Here is a 22769-nt window from a genome sequence, read left to right as displayed (position 1 = left end):
TTGGTGTAAAAGGGCAGGAAAACTGCAATCTCCTTTTTTTTCCCGACCTGATGTTTTGGCCCAACAAGCACGGCACTGCGTCACTATGGCCCCGCCCCCTGCTATGAAATGCCAAAATTCACAGAATAACAGGAGGTGGGGCTTGATGCTCGGGAGGATGCCTACTTTTCCGGGCATCTAGGATCCCGAGGTCGAGTGCACGCACATTCGTACGATTTAAGCCTTGGGCATCTCTAGGTACGCGGGCAAGTGTAAGTGCCGACTGATAGTGATGAGTGACGTGAATACATTCCAGAACATATGTCTGAAACTGTAAAAATGCATTTAATTTACAGTATGCTTTAAAAACATCCTGATTTATGTATTTGATGGAAAAAAAATAATATTTTTTAAATGTATTTTTAATAATGATTATAGGGTTAAGAATTGTTAATGTATTTAATAGTTTGTTTCTTGCATGCGTTCTGATGGGACTTAATATTACACATATGCATATCCTGCAGTCTGTTTTATCTGCATATAGCAAGTAACGAATAGCTAGAGCATACTTATACCCTTATCCAAATGGAAACGTTTGTACTTGAATATATGCGCACATACGTGCAACTTAAGTCCGATTTTTAAAACCACAAATTGCGTTCACACTGCGTTCCAAGATGAATCAGGCCCTTAATATGGATTAGAAAGCAGCCAACACATAGTTTTTGTGAACATCACACACAAGAGGTTCTTTCAGTCTAAAAAATTCAGATTTAATTTGGATTAGATAGCATACAACACATACAATATATGTTAAATATCACACATCACACCAAACACATACTTTAAAGGTTTGAAAGCAAATGTTTTATTTCAACGAAGAACTGTCAGGGCAACATATAAGAACCACAGTAATATACAGTGAAACCAGACACAGGAGTCAGGTTGACTAGGGCTGCACAGAAACAACCTGCTTTACTCCTCCCAATTATGACTCATGAGTCTGGTCACGTGATCGTGACATCAACAAAGGTCCGTTAGTCCACTGAGCTCCAGCATCTATAATGTAGGTAACTGTTGTTTTCACAATTCCACTTCACTGTCTGTAACAGTATATTATCACATACATTAAATGTTCAAGTTCTCTTCTAAAACATTGTTTTTCTATAAGGTTAATATGTTATAGATTATATAAACTATTATCAGTTACTGTCCATTAAGACTTCTCTTTGTTGCCATATAATGTGGTTGATCCAAGGAAAAGGGCTAGTGATTGTTAAGTGTTAAAGCCGGAATTGTCTTCTGCACTTATAGATTTAATTTATCATGCACAAAGTATATTTATCTGGACCTGTATATTGCCCATTATAAGCTGTTGTGTCATATAACATATAGTAAATTTACTACATCATTTTAACCTGATAGTTTCCAATTGTCCCTAAGTTCAGGGAGAGTCAAACTGCACAGTGTAATTTCTTATTCTGTATAATTTACATCTCCCTATTTATGCTTATCCTCTGGGCTTCAGTTAATAGTTATTGAAGATAAGCAAAAATATACATTAATGCGAAGTTTAGTACTCAATACAGTGCATGGCAAGCTTAGAGGCACCTGCTCAACAGCAAAGTGTTCCTGCATATTATTTTAAAATATTGGCAACTATGTATTCCTTTTGCAAACCTGGCCCACCTGTGGCTCTCCAGGTATCGGCTGACTGTCTACCGGCAGAGCATGCTGGGGCTTGTAGTTTCACAACACCTGGAGAGCCACAGGTTTGCCAAGCTTGCTTTAGTGCAAATACATTTTTCAAAGTAAGAATCATTCAGAATAGTGTAGCAACTCAGTGTAGTTTACTGTAAAAAGGAGTTAAGATGGCATGTATGCATGTGATAATTCTGTGTTTCTATTGGTTTCAAATTGTAGTAACCTGGAATAAATTAGATAATGTAATGCTGGCTACACACACTGTGATATTCAGCAGTTGGTCTTATATAACGCCCCAGATGCTTTATAATAACCCATTTGAAATTAGATCATTGTTGGGCATGTTCGTAAATGCAGAAAAATATGACCACTATTGGCTTGTGTTTGCGTATATCTTCCAATCACACTTACATCCCCTAATATGTTCCAGAAGAGATTAAAATTGGGCACCGATCCTGTAACGCAGCACTGAGGACAACCAACGGCATCCACCCTTGTTTGGCCAACTTTAAAAAGATACCTTTATATTCTGTTAATTGACTGAGCCCAGGTTATTTCAGTAGCAAATTATTTGTGAAAAACAGAAACATTTTATTGCATTGTGAAAATGAGTCAGGCTGTAGGAGCAAACGTAGGAATTCTAGAGGGGGTTCCCACAACATGCCGCCAGAGTGGTATGCAATGGAAAGGGGGTGTGGCTATTATTTGAGACATTGCTAGGTTGCTCTCTAACTACCCATCCCCTTCAAATACACAGGCAATTGTTTCCAACTGTCACGATTCTGGTGGTGTAGTCCCAATTTTGTTTGACTGTCCTTCTCAGTCAGGACTTTGCTAAGACTGCAAGGATAATTGGAACATACCTCGTATGTCCTGGGACAGTCGCAAAAATGTTTGTATTTTAAATATAATCGGAGTGGACAGGCAAAATCCTCTACCTGCCTCTTAACAGGCACATCTACATCTATGCAGTGTGTGCTAGCAGGAGCAATCGTCCTGATCACCCCCATCTGGATTCGTCCCTGTGAATAGATGCATAAAAAGCCAAAGACTGAATGTGAATAGCAGTGGGTGCAGTGGTAGGCGATGAAATGGGGTGTATATAATGGCAACTGACAAGGAAGTCCATGTAACAGAAACTTGGTATACAAGTCACATAAATAAAACAAAAGAACTGAATTTATAGACTAATAACCAACTTAAATGTATGGTCACAAGTGCTAGAATCTAGTCTTGCAAGCAAAATTGGAGAGCTCGAGTTGTTGGCATTTGAAGTACCTGATTGAGAAATTTCAGATATTTTATACTAAAACTTTAATGAGACATATTTTTATTGAATTCTACATAATGAAAATGTAAACATGTATGTAATTAGCCCTTTCAATGAAAAACTTTGTCAAACTATTTGCATTTGTGAAAATCGAACAGAGGGTTGGTAGTGAATTTAGTTTATTTAGATTTTTCACATGCATTTAACAATCTACCTCAAGATGCTTAATGTAAAAGTTAAGGACTATTGGTGTAGAAAATACAACATGTAACTAAATGTGTACAGAGACTAGATCTCAATGGTTCATACTCTTATTAGGCAAAGGTTACAAGTGGGATACCCTAGGGTCCTGTCTTGGGACCAATGCTGTTTAATTTGATTAGATATCATGTAAAAGTTAAAATTCATTGTTCATACAAGATGTCTTGTACTTACAATTGGACCTCGTTTAATTGGATTAAGTAGCAACAGATGGTGGGGGTTAAATATACGGTTATGGGGGCTGTTTGTATGCAGTTTACACCTTAGGTGGATCACTATTGGCGAATCTTTGACGAAGAACAATCTAGGGATAATTGTAGATTATAGATTGGGCAATAGTGCCAATTTTGCTGCATCCAGAGCCTGCAGGATAATTGTATGTATTAAAGGGGATAAGAGAGAAAAGTATAATTTTGCCCCTTTATAAGATTCTGGTGTGGCCTCACCCTAAATACACATTTTAATTTTGAGCATCAATTTACAAAAAAAGATGTTCTTGAACTGGAGAATGCAGAGAGCTGCAAATAAATCAATGTAGGGTATGGAAGATCTCGGTTATGAACAAAGACTGTTCAATTTATTTAAACTAGCAAAGATTGAGGAGGGACATGATCACTGTGTATAACTATGGCTCATACCAAAAATTCTGTATCACCCAGTTCAGTTTAAGGTCTCCACAGAGGACACAAGTCCACCACTTGTGGTTAAAAGAGATCTCCAGCTAGAAAAAGGATTCTTTACTGCAGGGCCAAGACGGGGCCATGCGCAGCAATGGTCCACTGTGACAGGAAGAGGGGCTTCCACAAGGGGAGGCAAGAGGAATAACATGAACCTGAGCAGGAGCCGTGTCATGTGAGCTGTGCAGAAAAATGGCGCCCTCTTTCTCTGGACACTGTTGTAGATGGCTTCCTGCCTGCCCCAGCGTCCCTCCAACTCCCGACCGTTGCCGAGGCAACGGCCGGACGCCCTGCAGTGTAGCGCCGCATCCCGGCAACAGGGGACAGCCGGGCGCGTGCGCAGAGGGACCTAATAGCCTGCTGGCTATTAGGCTGTAATTATTTTATTAGTCAACTCCTGGAAGTAAGTTGCAGAGCTAGGCTCTGATTGGCTCACCTGTACATTTAAGGCAGTGAGGTCTGCAGCCTCACTGCCGGTTATAGCTTCTGCTCTCCAGTCTGCTGACCTGCTTGTTCCCGTTCCTGTCTACTGAACTTCTGCTGATCTCCCATGTATGACCCTTGGCTTGGAATTGGACTTCGCTTGTGTATCCTGTGACCCTGACCTCTGGCCTGTTTATCGTTTCTGCTATCTGCTTGTGACCCCTGACCCCGGCTTGTTAACTGAAATTGCTACTTGCTGCCGGCCCTTGACCTCTGCATGGACCTCAATCCGCTTGCCTGGGTTCTCCCCAGCCGATACACACTTCACGACCCTCTGTCAGTCTGCAGCCCAGTCTGTCCCCACCACCAGGGGCTCCAGTGAACACCTGATTGGCAGAGTAGATTCCCGGTTGTGTTGTGCCGGCTGGAGGGGTTCCTAACATTATAACCAGCCCACACACTGAGACGAGGTTGTGATGGATGGAAGCGGATCCACACCGTCTTCGGCGCAAGCCTTAGCAGGCCATGTTGAGTCCTTGTACCAGATGATCCAGGGATTGGCTGAGCGTTTGTCCGTTCAGTAGGAACTTGCAAAAACCTCGCAATCCACTGCAGATTCCACCTGTGAACCCAAAATGAATTTACCGGACCGGTTCTCTGGAAATAGATCCCTGTTCCGGAATTTCAGGGAGAGCTGCAAGCTCTATTTTCGGTTGAGACCCCGTTCCTCCGGTTCAGAGGAGCAAATAGTCGGGATTATCATTTCCCTTCTACAGTCCTGGGCTTTTTCCTTGCCGCAGACCAGTCCTGCCATGCAGTCAGTGGACGCTTTCTTCGAGGCATTAAGTCTACTATATGATGACCCGGACCGTATGGCCTCCGCTGAAGCTCATCTACGGGCCTTGAAACAAGGCCGGCGTTCGGCAGAGGAATACTGCGCTGAATTTCGTAGATGGTCACCTGATAGTGGATGGAATGATCCCGCCTTACGTAGTCAGTTCCGTCTAGGTCTGTCTGAACAGATTAAAGACTCTTTGGTGCAATACCCGACTCCTACCTCATTGGAGGATCTGATGCACCTCGCCATTAAAATTGACAGAAGAATTAAGGAACGCAAGTCTGAGAAGGAGGCATCTTCTCTTCCATCTGCCTTGATTCCTGTTGTCACGGATGACGAGGAGTCTATGCAACTTGGAGCGTATCGTCTCTCCTCTGAGGAAAGAGACAGGAGGCGATCACAAGGCCTATGTCTTTATTGTGGCACTAAGGGCCACTTCTCCCGTTCCTGCCCAAATAAGCCGGGAAAAGAGCATGCCTAGGGAACGAGGGGAAGGTTCACCTAGGTCTGCAAATTGTTTCCTCAAAAAATGCTATGTTAATTCCTGCACAACTCACGTCTAGTGCCGGTTCGGTGAATCTGTCGGCTTTCATTGACAGTGGAGCTGCTGGCAACTTCCTTGACTTTGAGTTTGCCCGCTCTGCTGGAATTACTACAATTGAACATTGGAGCTCTCCACTCGGAATCCATAGTCTTCCTCCTTATCGAATGTCCGTCAGTTCCTTTGATTCTGGGCCATCCCTGGCTATCCCGCCATAACCCTGTCATGGATTGGGTAAAAGGAGAAATTGTCCAGTGGAGCTCTTATTGTACACAGTCTTGCTTGACACTACCTCTGCGTGTGATTCAGCCTATTCCGGAGCAGCTTCCTTCACAGTATCATGAGTTCTGGGATGTTTTCTCCAAAAAGGCTGCTGACACTCTACCACTGCACCGGGATTTCGACTGTGCCATCGAGCTCATTCCGGGTTCTAAATTACCCAAGGGACGCTTGTACTCTCTCTCCGGTCCAGAGACCAAATCCATGCAGGAATACATTAACGAAAACCTGGAGAAAGGCTTCATCAGGCCATCCAAGTCCCCAGTAGGAGCAGGGTGCTTCTTTGTATCCAAGAAGGACGGTGGTCTCAGACCCTGTATCGACTACCGAGGGCTGAATCTCATTACGGTTAAGAACACCTATCCCCTTCCTCTTATCTCCGTACTTTTTGACCAACTAAGAGGGGCAACTATCTTCACAAAAATTGATCTTCGTGGTGCCTATATCCTCATACGTATTAGAGCAGGTGATGAGTGGAAGACGGCATTCAACACGCTCTCGGGCCACTACGAATATCTGGTCATGCCGTTTGGCCTTAGTAATGCCCCTGCAGTATTCCAGGATTTGATTAATGAGGTGTTACGTGAGTTTCTGGGACACTTCGTTGTTGTCTACTTGGACGACATCCTCATATATTCAGAATCATTGTCAGTGCACCAGGGTCATGTTAGACAAGTCCTACAGAAATTGCGGGAACATCATCTCTACGCTCAACTCGAGAAATGCGAGTTCGAGGTCCAGAAGATATCCTTCCTAGGCTATATAATCTCCTCAGAAGGTTTCTCCATGGACCCAACCAAGGTCCAAGCAATCCTGGATTGGGTACAACCGAATAACCTCAAGGCGGTCCAGAGATTCCTGGGATTCGCCAATTATTACAGGAGATTTATTGGCGGCTTTGCTGATATCGTGGCTCCTATTGTCACCTTGACCCGCAAGGGAAGTGATCCAGCTGTTTGGTCACCACAGGCAATAACTGCATTTGAAACCCTGAAGAAAGCCTTTGTGTCTGCTCAGGTCCTTAGACACCCGGATCCTAAGGTACCATTTATTCTTGAAGTAGATGCCTCTGACGTCAGTGCTGGGGCCATCTTGTCACAAAAAGATCCCCATACCCGACGCTTACATTCATGTGCCTATTTTTCCCGTCAGTTCTCTTTAGCGGAAACCAACTATGACGTGGGAAACCGAGAACTGTTGGCAATTAAATGGGCCTTTGAGGAATGGCGACATTGGTTGGAAGGCGCTGCACACCAGATCTCCGTTATCACGGATCATAAGAATCTGCAGTATATACAGTCAGCCAAACGACTGAACCCCCGACAGGCTCGTTGGTCACTGTTCTTCACTCGGTTTAACTTTATAATCACCTACCGTCCTGGTTCTAAGAATGTCCAAGCAGACGCCCTGTCCAGAAGTTTCCTGGCACATCATGCTCCGGTTACTAGCCCAGAGCCTATTGTTCCCATATCCGTGATCCATGTTGGGTTGACCCAAGACCTAAGCTGTACCCTACAAAGGTTTCAGAAATTCGCTCCTGATAATACTCCAGTAGGATGCTTGTTTGTCCCAGTTCATCTAAGGAAGGCAGTCCTTGCGGAAGCACACAATAATCAGACTGCTGGGCATCCTGGAGTCTTCAAAACCTTGGAAATTCTTTCCTGTACTGTATGGTGGCCATCTGTGTCTGCTGACGTCAAGGATCACGTCCTGTCTTGTGAGGTTTGTGCCAGAAACAAAATTCCCAGGACTCGTCCGGTAGGTCAGTTGGTTCCTTTGGCCATTCCTGCAAAACCATGGACCCACTTGTCCATGGACTTTATAGTGGATCTGCCATTCTCTAGAGGACACAATACCATTTGGGTCGTGGTAGACCGGTTTAGTAAAATATCTCATTTCATTCCGTTAACCAGACTCCCTACTGCTCGAGATTTGGCCGTCTTATTTATTCAACACATTTTCCGGCTCCATGAACTTCCTACTGACATCGTCTCTGATCGGGGGTCTCAGTTCAAAGTACTATTCTGGAAATCCTTCTGTGCCCTTCTCGGAATCAAGGTCAGTTTGTCATCCGCATATCACCCTCAATCAAATGGGCAAACTGAGAGGGCTAACCAGTCCTTGGAGAAGTTTTTACGTTGCTACACATCAGAGTTCCATGACTACTGGTCCTCCTTGTTACCCTGGGCGGAATTTGCCTATAATAATTCCTGTCACTCATCTACCAAAACCTCTCCATTTTTTTGCAACTATGATTTTCACCCCAGGTCTAACTCTTTATACTCACTCAAGTCCGTTAGTATCCAGGAGATCCGCTCCACGGCCAGGGATCTCAGAGTTATCTGGAAGAAGGTCCAGTCATCATTAAGACAAGCCTCATTTGTGGCAAAAAAAAATTCGGACCGCCATCGTACCATCTGCTCCCTCAAGGTGGGCCAGAAAGTTTGGTTGTCTACAAAAAATATCAGGCTTAGACAGCCTTGCAAGAAGTTGGGCCCTAAGTTCATCTGGCCGTTTTCTATCGTCAAGCAGGTTAATTCTGTTGCATTTAGGCTAAAAATTCTCCTTAAGAATCCCCAACACATTTCATTGTTCGCTGTTGAAACCGATACTATATCCTAGCCAAACTCAGTCTTCAAGTGTGCCTGGGGGAAATTCAAGCAAGCCACAGAGATACGTTGTTCAGAAAATCCTGGATTTGAAAAAAGTGCAAGGGCAGGTGCACTTAGTGCAGTGGAGGAATTGTGGGTTAGAAGAACGGTCTTGGATTCCGCGAAGACAACTCCATGCTCCTAAACAGTTGAAGGAATTCTTCAAAAAATTTCCAAGGAAACCTGGATGTCGGGGTTCCTTAACCCCTCCTCAAGGGGGGGGGGGTACTGTCACGAGCCGCGGCGGTACTCACAGCCGCCGCGGCTCGCTTCCTGCCTGCCCCAGCTTCCCGGCCGTCACCATGACGACCGGGACGTCACTTCCCTTCAACGGCCGGACGCCCTGCAGAGTAGCACCGCGTCCCGGCAACAGGGGACAGCCGGGCGCGTGCGCAGAGGGACCTAATAGCCTGCTGGCTATTAGGCTGTAATTATTTTTTTAGTCAGCTCCTGGGAGTAAGTTGCAGAGCTAGGCTCTGATTGGCTCACCTGTACATTTAAGGCAGTGAGGTCTGCAGCCTCACTGCCGGTTATAGCTTCTGCTCTCCAGTCTGCTGACCTGCTTGTTCCCGTTCCTGTCTACTGAACTTCTGCTGATCTCCCGTGTATGACCCTTGGCTTGGAATTGGACTTCGCTTGTGTATCCTGTGACCCTGGCCTGTTTACCGTTTCTGCTATCTGCTTGTGACCCCTGACCCCGGCTTGTTAACTGGAATTGCTACCTGCTGCCGGCCCTTGACCTCTGCGTGGACCTCACTCGCTTGCCTGGGTTGTCCCCAGCCGGTACACACTTCAAGACCCTCTGTCAGTCTGCAGCCCAGTCTGTCCCCACCACCAGGGGCTCCAGTGAACACCCGATTGGCAGAGTAGATTCCGGGTTGTGTTGTGCCGGCTGGAGGGGTTCCTAACATAGGTAGGAACCAGTGGAAATAGTGGTGGAGGGAGGAAATTATGGTGGATGACATACGTGACCAGGGCAGAAAGGTGTGGCACCTTATATGATGAGGGGAGGGAATATGTGACAGAGGAGAGGTGGACTTGAGATGTGACAAGAGAGAGAGAGAGTGCAATATTCTTATGTAACTAGAACTATGCAACTCTAAGGTTTTCTTTAGCACCACACTGAGTGTGTGTATCTGTGGATGTGTGAACTGAATAGAAGACAATGAGCAGAATAAGATATCTACAAAAAGCCAAATGTAAGTCTGTAAAAACACTAAACTGTATTTTGATTATATGTATAATTATTATACCTGTGTTCACTGGCCAAGCACCTACTGCTACAAAATCATGTCTATCGATGGCAATACAACACCATACTTCTTCTGCCTTCAAGAACTGGTATTGTCAGACCCTGCAGAAAAATGTAAGAGATGATTGTAACAAAAAAATATAGGGCTACTAGCATTAATATCATTATATTGCATGTTGTTCTAGGCAGGCTTGGCTAACCTGTGGCTCTCCAGGTGTTGTGAAACTACAAGCCCCAGCATGCTTTGCCAATGTATAGCACATTATTGCTGGAAGGGTATGCTGGGACTTGTAGTTTCACAACACCTGGAGTGCCACAGGTTAGCCAAGCCTGTTCTAGGGAATAGACTGTTTACCAGTATGTGGTCATGAAGGATTTTTTTCTCTTTCAAGGCAAAGTGGAATTTGCTTAATACTGTTTGTGACCTCCCCTGGATGAATTAGTGTTTTTGAGGATGAAAGTTTGACTTTTATGGACATATGTATTATTGCAACTTAAACAACTATGTAATGTTTTCCACTAGGTCACCACAGAAGATACGAGTTGCAGTAATTGGAGGAGGACTGGTTGGTCTTTCAACAGCACTTTGCATCACTGAATCTCTTCCACAGTGTTTGGTCACTGTTATTTCTGAGAAATTCTCTCCAAACACCACAGGTGATGTTGCAGCTGGATGCCTCATCCCTCATACATATCCTGGTAAATGGCTTCTTCCAATGCTTTTATATAAGAGCTGACTGATTTATTAAAACCTGTAGCCACAGAACCTACACCCCAAGCCCTGCTGTCCACTAACCACACCCTCTTCTAATATTGCAGCACTTTTACACCACACAACATGGGGTGGTTAGGTGCCCATGGCCCTAAGGGGTTACAGACCTTCTCTTTCAGTGGTGTAAGTATCCTTTTGATAAGAGAAAAAGTAAGCTTGGATGCAGATATTTGCTGTTTAATCTGAGATATACCAACAGTATGAGACTTGCTATGCATATTAATATATTTATCATGCTACACTTGTTTATTTTCTTGTGAAGAGTTAAAGTCTTGTGATAGATGGATAGGGAAATATGTGTGTTTTGGTGAGTCTTCAAGAATGAAAATGTATGAATTATGGAGGCTCATGGTTTGAGCACCTCCCTAGCGCCCATGGGAGTTTTAATCTGCTGAATAATTAGAAAACAGCATGAAAAGGAAGGTGCTCTAATCAAACTGTAGAAATCACAAAAAAGCAATATGATGCATTAAACTAATTGTTTAATTCTGGAACCACAGTGTTTTCATTTCCCTTTATGCATCAATTTAATAGTTTCCATTTTCTTTCTAGTTCCAAAGGATATTATTCCCTATATCGTGTGTAAACAGTGCAACAAAACTTCTTAGCAAAATAGCATATAAAATTTCACAAATCCCATACAAAAGCATACGACATACACACAAGAGGAGTCTAAAATGACACTTACAGCACATGCTGCATTTGTGACAATGGTTCATACACCAAAACTGACTTTTGAAAACATCTCGTATAAATTACAACATACTTTGTTTTCCACTATGATCAAAATGGACAAGGGGACTTATTCCATAAGGACTAGGGGCCTGATTCGTTAAGGATCTTAAATGAAGAGTATTCTTATTTCAGTCTCCTGGACAAAACCATGTTACAATGCAAGGGGTGCAAATGAGTGTTCTGTTTTGCACATAAGTTAAATACTGCCTGTTTTTTCATGTAGCACACAAATACTTGATAGCTTATTTGTACACTGAAATTTAAAGTTGATATGTGTGTGCTACATGAAAAAACAGGCAGTATTTAACTTATGTGCAAAACAGAACACTCATTTGCACCCCTTGCATTGTAACATGGTTTTGTCCAGGAGACTGAAATAAGAATCCTCTTCATTTAAGATCCTTAATGAATCAGGCCCCAGGATTGTCAACTTAGCTAACTAACAAATGGAAAAATCCAAATAAATGCTGAGAGTGGGAAAGATCTGTATGAAGTGCCATAGAGTATCATGTATGACTAAAAATATCTTCTTGATGCCAACTAATTGTGATAATGTCTTAATTGCTAACAAAGATTTCAAATTAAGTTAAATTGAAACAATTAACTATTTTAAATTCCCATATGTTTGGTTAGCTGCTCTTTTAATTCATGTCTGTAGTAATAATACTATTTATTAATAATATTTAATTAGTATAAATCATTTTTGTTTTATTTAGACACACCACTTCATCAACAGAAAGACTGGTTCAAGGAGACTTTTGACTACTTGTTTAAAATTGCCAACTCACCAGAGGCTGCTGAAGCTGGTGTTAACTTGCTTTCAGGGTAAGGAAATGTACCACAGATTGCTATGTATTTAACAATGCGGTGTGCGACACAAAACTTCATTCTTATATTGGCTTTATACAGTCAGCGTGACCTGTCAGTCATGTTCCAGATTCTAAATCATAAAAATGTCCAGGATTTGTTCATATATGTGGCATTCAATTTTGAAGTGTTGGTCATTGTTCCTATTACTGTTCTGAAAAATTGCAACCATAGCAGAAGCCAAAAAAGAGCATTCACCTTGTTATACATGTCACAAACATACTGGCCTACTTTTCCTACCTCGCTTCTTGACAACTGGAGATAAGGTGCGTGAGGCTTGATGACACTCCAAGTGGGTGGGACAGTTGTATCATCAAGCCTCACTCACCCCAGTAAACGGGTATAATGGCACTCCAAGTGGGTGGGACAGTCTATCATCAAGCCTTGCTCACCCCAGTAAACGGGTATCATGACACAATTCTTGTCATCTTGCACCTGTTACTCGGTGTTTAGTGATGTGGTTCATGCTTGTTGACACAATTCACATCATGTACCCACCCGCACAGAGCTGGTAAGCACTCTCCTGAGAGTGAACTGCTTTTTGATAGTCCCCTAATTTGGGAGTCTCCCGGATATTCCAGGAGTGTAGGTAACTATGGTTATAACCATAGCGGACATTTTTACACCATTTCTTTTACACCATTATTAAGCTGAGCTTTCTTTTACATCCATCAGTGTGTAAGATGCATAATAAATGTGATGCCACCATACTGCCACCAGGCAGCCAAGCATAGACCCTAACATGGTGTCAGTAAACCTCACAGGAAAGGATAAAGGACACGTGCTATAACTGCAAAGGCTTGTATGGCGGCCCTAAGGTCAGCAGCACTTATAATCCACAGTAAACAGAGATGAATAAGATGATGGATCATTTTAGATCTCATCTGCCTATGTGGATGACTGGAAATCTTCCTGAAAAACAAAACAATATGGCGTGCATGGTCCTAAAAATGAAGACGCAGCGCAGACTGCATGAAAAGCATGAGGCCACTAAGACTACAGACCTTGGAAGATGAGGCACTGGAGATGTGTAACAGAATAAGTAGTCCTGTATTGATATTGCAATATTTACACCAAGGAATGTTCAGACATTACTCTTGGTTCTTGGATGAAGCTGCAATATGAAAGCTTCCGAGTCCCTTCAGAAAATCCCTACAAAACATTTCTTATTGCGACAGGGTGCTTGGTTTGTAAAGCTTGCATGACCCCCTTAAATACCCCTGAGCATGATGTGGTCAAAACAATTATGGCACAAATGTAGCCCTGTAGACGTACCTATAGAATAATATGGTGTAATTTGATTAACCACAAACAAAACTATTCCCTTTGTAGAAGGGGGGCAAGACAGACACATGAAAAAAGTGGCCTCCAGGCTTGTCAGGTTGTTTTCATGTAGTCTGGAAGCAGGTAGATATACTACACTCTGTTGTAACTGTAATTTCTAACTGAGTAATTGGGAATAATAAAAAAAAATGCAAGATCACGAGATCTCCTCAGTAAAGAGCGTACAGCGAGCCAGAGAAGGAGGCAAGTGCCGGGGGGGGTGCGGGCAGCTCGGATCACGGGGGGCCTCCATTCCCTTAATCCGGCACTGGGCACAATATTGTTGGTCATATGGGTTTACGTGTTGTTATTATGCCAATTTATTTTTTTAGGGCCAGCATACTCTACAGCACTTTGCAATTGGGAAAACTATTTTTGTACTCTGTTTTTCCCACTGTCTATGGCGCACTGTTGCACTTTACAAATCAACAACAATACTAATAATAATGAGGATAAATGCACAGATTGCATATAGGTCTAGTGAGTCAGATTGTAATGGGTAAAAGTGATTAGTGGAGCTACATGATTCACTTACACTGCAGTCTTGGCAGTCAGTAGATTGGTTGATTATAGAAGGAGAATAAATTTAGGTTTTGTATGAACTGTGTAGAGTGGTAGTGATCCAGTAACATATTTTAGGGTGTTTAAGAAGATGGCTTCTGAATTTGGTTAGCTTGTTTGAAGAGGTGGGTATTCACTGAACACTTATGGTTTGGAGGCTAGGGAAAAGTCTTTTTATGAGGAGGGAACTTCATAGAGAAGATGCAGCCTGACAAAAGTCCTGTAACCATGCATGGAAGCAAGTAATGAATGAGGATAAGAAGTGCAGATCTTGGGTAGAGCAGAGAAATTGAGTTGGAAGAGACTTTGACACAAGTGAAGATAGATATATATATATATATATATATATTGTGGCAGTTTTGTTAATGTCTTTAATGTCAGAACATAGAGATAAGAAATAGAGACATCAGATAAGTAGCTTCCGTTGGCTGGTGGAAAGAGTATTGGCTCAGCTCAATTTTTGAAAGACTGAGCTTGATATGCTGAGGGGACATCCAACATGAAATGACAGACTTTTAAATAACACAGACCCACACGGAAGGTCAAAGAGACAGAGGGAATAGATAAATGTGGGTGTCACCCACATGAAGGTGAAAATGAAAACCAAAGGGGCTTGTTAGTTTTTCAAGAAAAGTAGATAGTGAAGAGCAGAGTACTTAGGACTGATCCTTGATAGAAGAAGAAGAGAGGGGGTGAATTTATAGAAACAAACACTGAAGGAGCGGTGTGATTGTACTTGTGATGTACTTACCTTGCGGTCACACGGTCACGTCAGCTGGTACTACGGCTCCCTCCCTTGTCTCCTCCTCCGTGCGGTGCTCGCAGTGAATGTCGGGCGTGATGTCATCACACCCAACATCCATTGCGGAGCGCAGCACAGAGGAGTCACCCGCGTGAGAAGAACAATCAGCAGCACAGAATTGGAGAAAAGAAGAGAAGAGGACAGGGGATTTTTTTTATTATTTCAAGGGACGCTGACAAGTGAATAAAAGTCATCTTGTCCTGGAGCATCATGGACCTTATCTCCCTGCTACATACTTCTACTTGTAATACTAATGGGGCATTATATATTATTCTCTTGGCCCATTATAAGTTGTCATCCCTTAACTAACATAGTGGTGTAATTAGCAATACAGGCCACAATTTGGGGTCACAGTGATGTATATGTCAGGTACCGCAGGCCTGGTCAGGGCACCCTGATATACAATGCCTGGCTTAAGTGCACTTTATTGATATTCCATTGAAACAATACAAAAAGTGATTATAGTATAATAACTAGAGAGGATTTTTTGAACAGGGCGATTGAAAGGTAAGTATAGGGGATTTTTAAAAAAAGTGATATATATATATATATATATCACTTTTTTTTCTCATATATGTATGTTAACTATGTTTTCTATGGTTTTTTGGATGATCAGCTATCGTTATTGTTAGTGTATCTTATGTACGGCCCAAACCAACTCGTCGTCTTCCAATGTGGCCCAGGGAAGCTAAAAGGTTGGACACCCCTGGTCTATATGAATAGTGAGTGGTCCACAGTGTTAAATGCAGTAAAGAGGTCAAGGAGAATTTGAAGTTAGTAGTGGCCTTTAGATTTAGCAGTGATGAGGACACTGACCATCTCAGTCATTGCAGTCTCTGTGGATAAAGTATAACTGCCAACCATTGTTAAAGTGGACCTGTCACTTATACAGTTGAGGCATCCATTCGGTTTACACCAGTATGCATCCCATGCCTGTAATCAGTGACATCACTGACTAATACTCGTCTGGCCTAATTTATATTCATGAAGTACTTGTTCAAAGTGAATTGATAGATTATATTCTCATAAATATCAGTTCAGCCTATAAATTGGATGCTTCCACTGTGTGTTAGTGACAAGTCCAGTTTAAGAACAATGCTTTTTATTAATGCCAGGTAATATACATATTGTGCATAGTCCCATTCATAAAAAAATTTGTGAATGGCTCATACTTTTTTAAATAGACAGTTGCTGGCTGCTAAGTTTTTGATAAATTTGTCAAAGCCTGACAATAATAATAAATCATTTTGAGTGGATATAACGTTTATGGACAATTCTTTTTGCTTCAGTCTTGCACCTATAGTAGTTTGTTGGTTGCTATTCATTGTTTATAACCACCAGTGAATAAACTGCCACTGTGACGTAATTATGCATACTCGTCATTTTATATGGGGGCAAAATTACATAATACCATGAGAATCGCGTTATTGTGCCTCTAATTCTGCCCACTTCACTAGGAAGTGGGCAGATGCGAGAGGATTCCCTAGTCTCCTGGGAGTCCGGGAGACCTACCCGAGATTCGGGGGTCTCCCGTACATTCCGGGAGAGATTGCAAGTATGGGGGGGTACCAAATGACTATATGAAATGATAATGCCCGCTATGTGCATGAACTTGACCACGCTCCCTCTGGTAGTGGCGCATACAAGTCTATTCTTGTGGGGACTTTTTAACAATGTTGATAGGTATGGCATGACTGCAAAGATGTTCCTCCTTTCCTATAATGCATTCAACATATTTTAAATTTTTCCACAACATGATTTAATGCGACCCTTTTAATTGAATACAGTCTCTCAATGTGGTCCTCAAACCATCTGTGTGGAGTTTGTATATTCTCATGTTTGCGTAGGTTTTCTCCCACACTCCGAAAACATACTAGTGTGTGTGTGTGTTAATGAACTTAGACTGTAAGCTTTAATGGGGCAGGGACTGATGATTCTCTGTACAGTGCTATGGAATTAGTGGTGCTATATAAATAGCTGATGATGTTGAAGTTCTACTGTACAATTGTTCAGTATTTAAATATGGGGGCATTTCAACATTAATAAAACAAATTCCAGGGAGGCATCTTTAAAACCTATGACAGTTGGCAGTTGACAACCATACTAATAGTGGCAATGGTAATAGAAATGTAAAGCTTTGTGGTTAATTATCGCTACAGAATCCAATAGCCAGTTTATGTGTTGATGTTTTCTATTGCTCTTTAAAACATTTTAAACATATTTTTTCATTATGTTCACAAGATGGCAAGTTTTCAAGACGCCTCCTAAAGAAGCCTTCCCATTTTGGTGGCAAGTTGTTCTGGGCTTTCGCATAATGACTGAGGCAGAGCTGGCAAAATTCCCATTTTATACATTTGGTCAGTCCTTCACAACGTTGAAATGTCAGTCTTCACATTATCTACCATGGATGGAGAAAATGTAGGTTTCATATCTGTTTCATGGTTGTTTAATTGTTTTTCAAGACTTTTTTAGCCCCAAAGAACTTCCATTGAATCTTTTGTGTAACATCATAGTTTAAAGCAATGTACAGTAGAGTATGTGTAGTGCATGGACACGAGTTCTGATACAAACCACATTGATCTGTGATATACATCAATTGGATAATATTTGTTTTATAAATTTAATCCCCATAACAAAGTAAAATACACCTTGTTTATGTCTGTTAATTTCCCATTAATGGAAAACAGTAAATTCTAAAAGTACAACTTGATATTGATGATTATGTTGATTCTTTGTCACTCAAACTTGACTATCCCTATTTTTTATTTTTTTTCCTTTGTATTAGTCAAATGTTTATACTAAGAGATTAATGTATAACACTATACAGAATATCTCTTAGGAATTTACCTAAATTATACAAAGATGCTACTAACTCATTTTGTAGGGTTTAGTTTGCATCCAGACAGTTTCTTTTACGTCTGTTTTCCAATATCCATTTATCTTCTACAAATACCTTTCAGCAACTATTATTTATGTTTTATAATCCACTCACAACACAACAACTTAGGGTCCTGGCACATGGAATGACGTTATTGGTGGTTTGGCCAGATACAGTGGTCTGTAAACATGAAATAGAGCAGACAAAGAGGAAGTAGTCACAAACGTAAGTCTAGTTATAACCTGTATGAACAAAAATCATAAAAATATGTCTAGCATATGCATTTTCCTATGCTAGCGACAACTGTGCACATGAAAGTATCTGTAACATTATCTATGAATGGCAGTAGTGACACCCAGAGGCTTAAAGATATACTGCATGCCATAAAAAAGACTTATTTGTTTAATGGTTTCTAAAAAAAAAAAAAAATGCTGTAGTTCTCACTGCTCTCTTCTATCTTTACTCTTTCCCTTCATAGATTTAAACGCAATGGAGGATTTGTGCAAACCAGAAAAGTAGACAATATCTGGCAGCTATATGGCAGTTTTGATGTGGTTATGAACTGCTCAGGGTTAGGATCAAGGGATCTGATTGGTGACTTAACAGTATATCCTGTCAGAGGACAAGTATTGGAGGTTCATGCTCCCTGGCTAACACACTTCATCAGAGACGGTGATGGGAACACTTACATTTACCCTGGAATAACTGGTGTAACCTTAGGTGGAACGAAGGAGAAAAATGACTGGAGACTCTCCCCAGATGCTGAGACTAGAAAAGACATTTTAGAGCGATGTTGTGATCTTGAACCTTCTCTGCATGGGGTTTTTGTAATCCAAGATAAGGTAGGTTTGAGACCAACTCGGTTAGCTGTAAGGGTTGAAAAAGAGATTCTTGCCAAGAATGGACAACAGCTTCCTGTAATACATAATTTTGGTCATGGTGGTGGTGGATTTTCTATCCATTGGGGAACTGCCAAAGCAGCCACTGAACTGCTGCAAGATTTGATCCCATCAATGACTAACGCTTCTGCTAAGTCAAAATTATAATTTTATATAAACTGTAAGGAAATATTACAATTACACAACATCATTTTGTGTAATGTTTCCCTTTCATACATAAGCTGTGTCATTTTGATTTATATTGATTTATTTTCACACTGAGATAATGATAGACATGTCATGTGATATGTCTATGTCTCCATGCTTTCTGTGCAAAGGAACTGGATGTTCAGCTGCAAATTGTTTCTTTTTCAGTATTTTTTTGTTGCACTCTACCCAGTGGTGGGATTCAAATAAATTAGCAACCGGTTCTCTGCCCTAATGACCGTTTTAAGTATACAAAAAGATATATTGAAAGGTAGTTTAATATTTCATGCATTTAATACACAATAACAATAAAAGAGGTACACAAAACTAGATTATGTTATAAGAAAGAGTTTTAAAATTTTAATGAAAAAATATTAATACCTGAAAAAAAAATATATATATATAAAGTACCAATAATGAAAGTTACATGGAAACACATACATTGAATCACAATAGGAATTAAATTTAAATATAGGCAATAAAACAGTACAAATTATTAAGACATTACACAGACAATAGCAAAGTACAAATATTATAAAAGCTGCATAATGATAAATTATTTATATCAATGTCAAAGGACAGTCAAACCCAGGTGTGCGTGTATAAAATATTTTTTATTTTATGCTGCTAATATCAAGATAATAATATTAATAAGTCATGTTATGCCACATTGTAGTGCCCCCATTTCAAATTATGCCACAGTAGTGCCCCCATTTCAAATTATGCCACAGTAATGTCCCTCTTCATCACACTCTGCCATGCTGCTTTTGCCCCTCAAAACACCCTGTCATGCTGCTTTTGCCCCTCAAAACACCCTACCATGCTGCTTTTGCCCCTCAAACTACCCTGTCATGCTTCTTTTGCCCCCTGAAACACCCTACCATGTTGCCTTTGCCCCTCAAAACACCCTGCCATGCTGATTTTGCCCCTCCTAACACCCTGCCATGCTGCTTTTGCCCCTCAAACCACCTTGCCATGCTTCTTTTGCCCCCTGAAACACCCTACCATGCTGCTTTTGCCCATCAAAACACCCTGCCATGCTGCTTTTGCCCCTCAAAACACTCTGCCATGCTGCCTTTACTCCCCCTTGCTTCCGTTCCTTCACTTACCTTTTCTATCGGCTTCTTTCTTCTCTTCTCTTCTTGCTTGGCGACTCCTCTCTGCGCTACTCCTCACTGAATATTGGGCGTGATGACATCCCTCCCGACATTCAGTGCAGACGGAGCAAGGAGGAGGCGTGCCAGCGCTGTGAACAGGTGAGTATTGTTTTTTAAAGGACCCTGCTCCCCCCACCAACGAAGAGGGTACCTAAAATTAGGTATCGGTTCTGGCGAACTGGTGAGAACCGGCTGAATCCCACCACTGACTGTACCCCTGTATTTACTGAAGATCAAATTAAAAAACATATTTGTTGTGCAATTGAGAAGTATAATTTAAATGTTATAATTTGAAGCATTTTTGGAGCAATCATCCTCACCATTTATTTATATGGTGCCAACAAACATTTTCTGGTGTGCTGTACAGATAATATTTGTCCCTGCCCCATTTGAGCTTACAGTCTAAATCCCCTAACTCAGAGACAGACTAGTGCTAATGTTGTCAGCAGCCAATTAACTTAGCAGTGTGGTATTGGAGTGTGAGAGGAAACCCGAGCACCCAAAGGAAACCCACACAAATACGAGGAGAACATACAAACTCCACATAGATTAAGTCAGCCACCATGCTGCCCAAGTAATACCATTACTTTGGGATATTACCATTTAGGGTGCATAGTAAGTACATGTCACAAAAAACATGTATAACATGCTGCTATTTGTTAAAAAGCTTATAAAAACAAGTTGATATATGAAATTTGTTTCATACAGAGGGGCTTTTAGCACAGCAATAATGCCAATCTGTTTGGAAGGAACCTTGTATTATTACTGTATGCTGCTATTGAATTTACTGTTTCCACTATCTAACACTCAACCTGTAGTGCCCTGCTTATCACCTCTACCTCCTTGCATCATGACAATGTCTCTGTTACATGCACCCTGTCATCAGTATCTGAGGCAGAACACAGCATCACCAGGCCCCATAACAAACTTTGTCGGAGGTGGGCCAATCTGCTCCACCTCCCAAGGCCCCCTCTTTGCTCAGCTCTTCTGAGAATGCGTGGCAGAGGCCAAGCATATTGAAGTCCCATTACGAGGCCTCCCTTACCTACAGGCCCTTTAGTGGCTGTCATTGCAATTGCGGTAGTTTTGCCACTGCTCAATATACGTTATCATTCAGGTGGACAGGTCTCTGCCTCCCAGGGCTACTATTAGCCAAGTCTAGGGTGTCAATGGTTAGAGTGCACATATTACACTGAATAAGTGATATAGCGTCAGTCATCCTGTGTTTTTAATGTCAGAGAGCTGGACATTGCCATGAAAGAGAAGCAGCTAGCAGGTTCTTACCTGTGAAGCTATCAGCTGCTTCTCAGTGTCAGTGATAGTCTGGTAGAGTGTCACTGGGCTATGATGTCACTGCTCAGTGCCACTTTCCCAGACTGAAGGGAGCAAGAGATGAGTTGTGGGTCGCTGCCTGCGATGGGGGGCGCCTCCTTTGACACCCAAAGTGCATCTGTTGGTACGGCTACCTTTTACGAGATCAGTACACACAACTCCTGCTGCTGATGATCTACAGATCATTCTCTCACATGAAAATTAAGGACATCCCATTCGTGAAGGAGTTGAAGATTGAAAACAATAAGGTGCTGAGAAACTCATTGAAATCCCTAATATTTTAATATTTAAAACATCTGTATAATTTAAGTTATAATCAGAATAACAAAATAAATTAATTTTATAAAAAGTCTGAGGAAAATTATTTAATTGTGACCCTTTGATGTCATCATCTGCTGTCAATTCTAACTTTCTGTTAGACCTTCTTTAAAGAGTGAAGTCCTATGGTATGCATTTCCTTACTTGAAAAGGTAAGTGATGACATTGATTTCAACCTGGACCTACCGTTTACATTTGTCTTGGATCAAGTGCTATTTCAACCTAGTTCAATGTCCCTACAATTATAGTGCTTGAATTGAGAAAGGGTGACTGTTTAATCCAGTGTAACCGAACAGATAAATCAAATTTTCCTGGATATTAATTCACTGTGCTGCTAATTATTAGGGTTTTGTAGAGCTATGGGAACTCTTGCTTCAACCACTACCCCCACAAGGGTGTTATGGGCTTTTCTGAAAGTAACTCATAAGTCACAGTACCCAGAACTAAAAAGCAGCAGACTATACAGAAGAACAAGACACAAATTGTGGTCAGTATACAGGCTATGGTTGAGACAGGCAGGATTGGTTTAGAAATGTATAACAAACCGGGGTCAAAAGGTAAAGACCAGAGTCAAGAAGCTGTGTCAGTATAAAAGGTCAACCATAATAATGCTTAAATACAAATGTGTGCTCACTAAAACTGCCTAAACAGAAGCTAGTATAAAAATGTGCCTACCTGGGCATGTTTCTATAAATGCACCTATCCAGGCATGACCAGTGGTGGAAGTGGGGGGTGTGCACGGTGGTCCGCCACTTCTCCTACAGCCTTAATTGTAAAACTATCAATTTCCATTAATATTTCATTTTTCATACTCATATTGGCACTTATAAATTTCTATACCGCCACTTATAAATTTCCACTTCGACCACTGGGGATGATCAGGGGCAGGCTGAGCTGGGGGGGCAGGGGGACATCTGTTCCCTGGGCCGCTCCGATAGTGGGCTACCTTGGGCTGGGTCACTGGGCCACCTGCATTTTTTTTCATTTAAAATAGGCTGCTGAATCGAATCTTGCCCCCTGGGCTAAAGTTTGCCAGCTCTCCCCTGGGAAAGACTATATAAAAT

General features: G+C 41.6%; 1 protein-coding gene across 3 annotated transcripts in view; it reads left to right on the top strand.

The window, feature by feature from the left end:
- The first annotated feature begins 990 nt into the window (after positions 1-990).
- DDO (D-aspartate oxidase) overlaps positions 991-22769 on the top strand; it is a 28087-nt gene continuing 6308 nt past the window's right edge. The window contains exons 1-5 of one of the 3 annotated variants that reach the window (XM_075202920.1): positions 991-1045; positions 10399-10574; positions 12099-12207; positions 17177-17353; positions 18292-18655. In XM_075202920.1, the coding sequence (XP_075059021.1) occupies positions 1044-1045; positions 10399-10574; positions 12099-12207; positions 17177-17353; positions 18292-18655 (828 nt within the window). In that variant the 5' untranslated portion in view covers positions 991-1043. Of the gene's footprint in view, positions 1046-10398; positions 10575-12098; positions 12208-17176; positions 17354-18291; positions 19273-22769 lie in introns of those variants that run through there. The other 2 variants (XM_075202918.1, XM_075202919.1) reach the window with 2 other exon arrangements.

This window comes from Mixophyes fleayi, chromosome 3 (genome assembly GCF_038048845.1).
Source record: "Mixophyes fleayi isolate aMixFle1 chromosome 3, aMixFle1.hap1, whole genome shotgun sequence".
Classification (NCBI taxonomy): Eukaryota; Metazoa; Chordata; class Amphibia; order Anura; family Limnodynastidae; genus Mixophyes; species Mixophyes fleayi.
The sequence above is the reverse complement of the archived record's forward strand: the minus strand, read 5'-3'. Positions and strand labels throughout refer to the sequence as shown.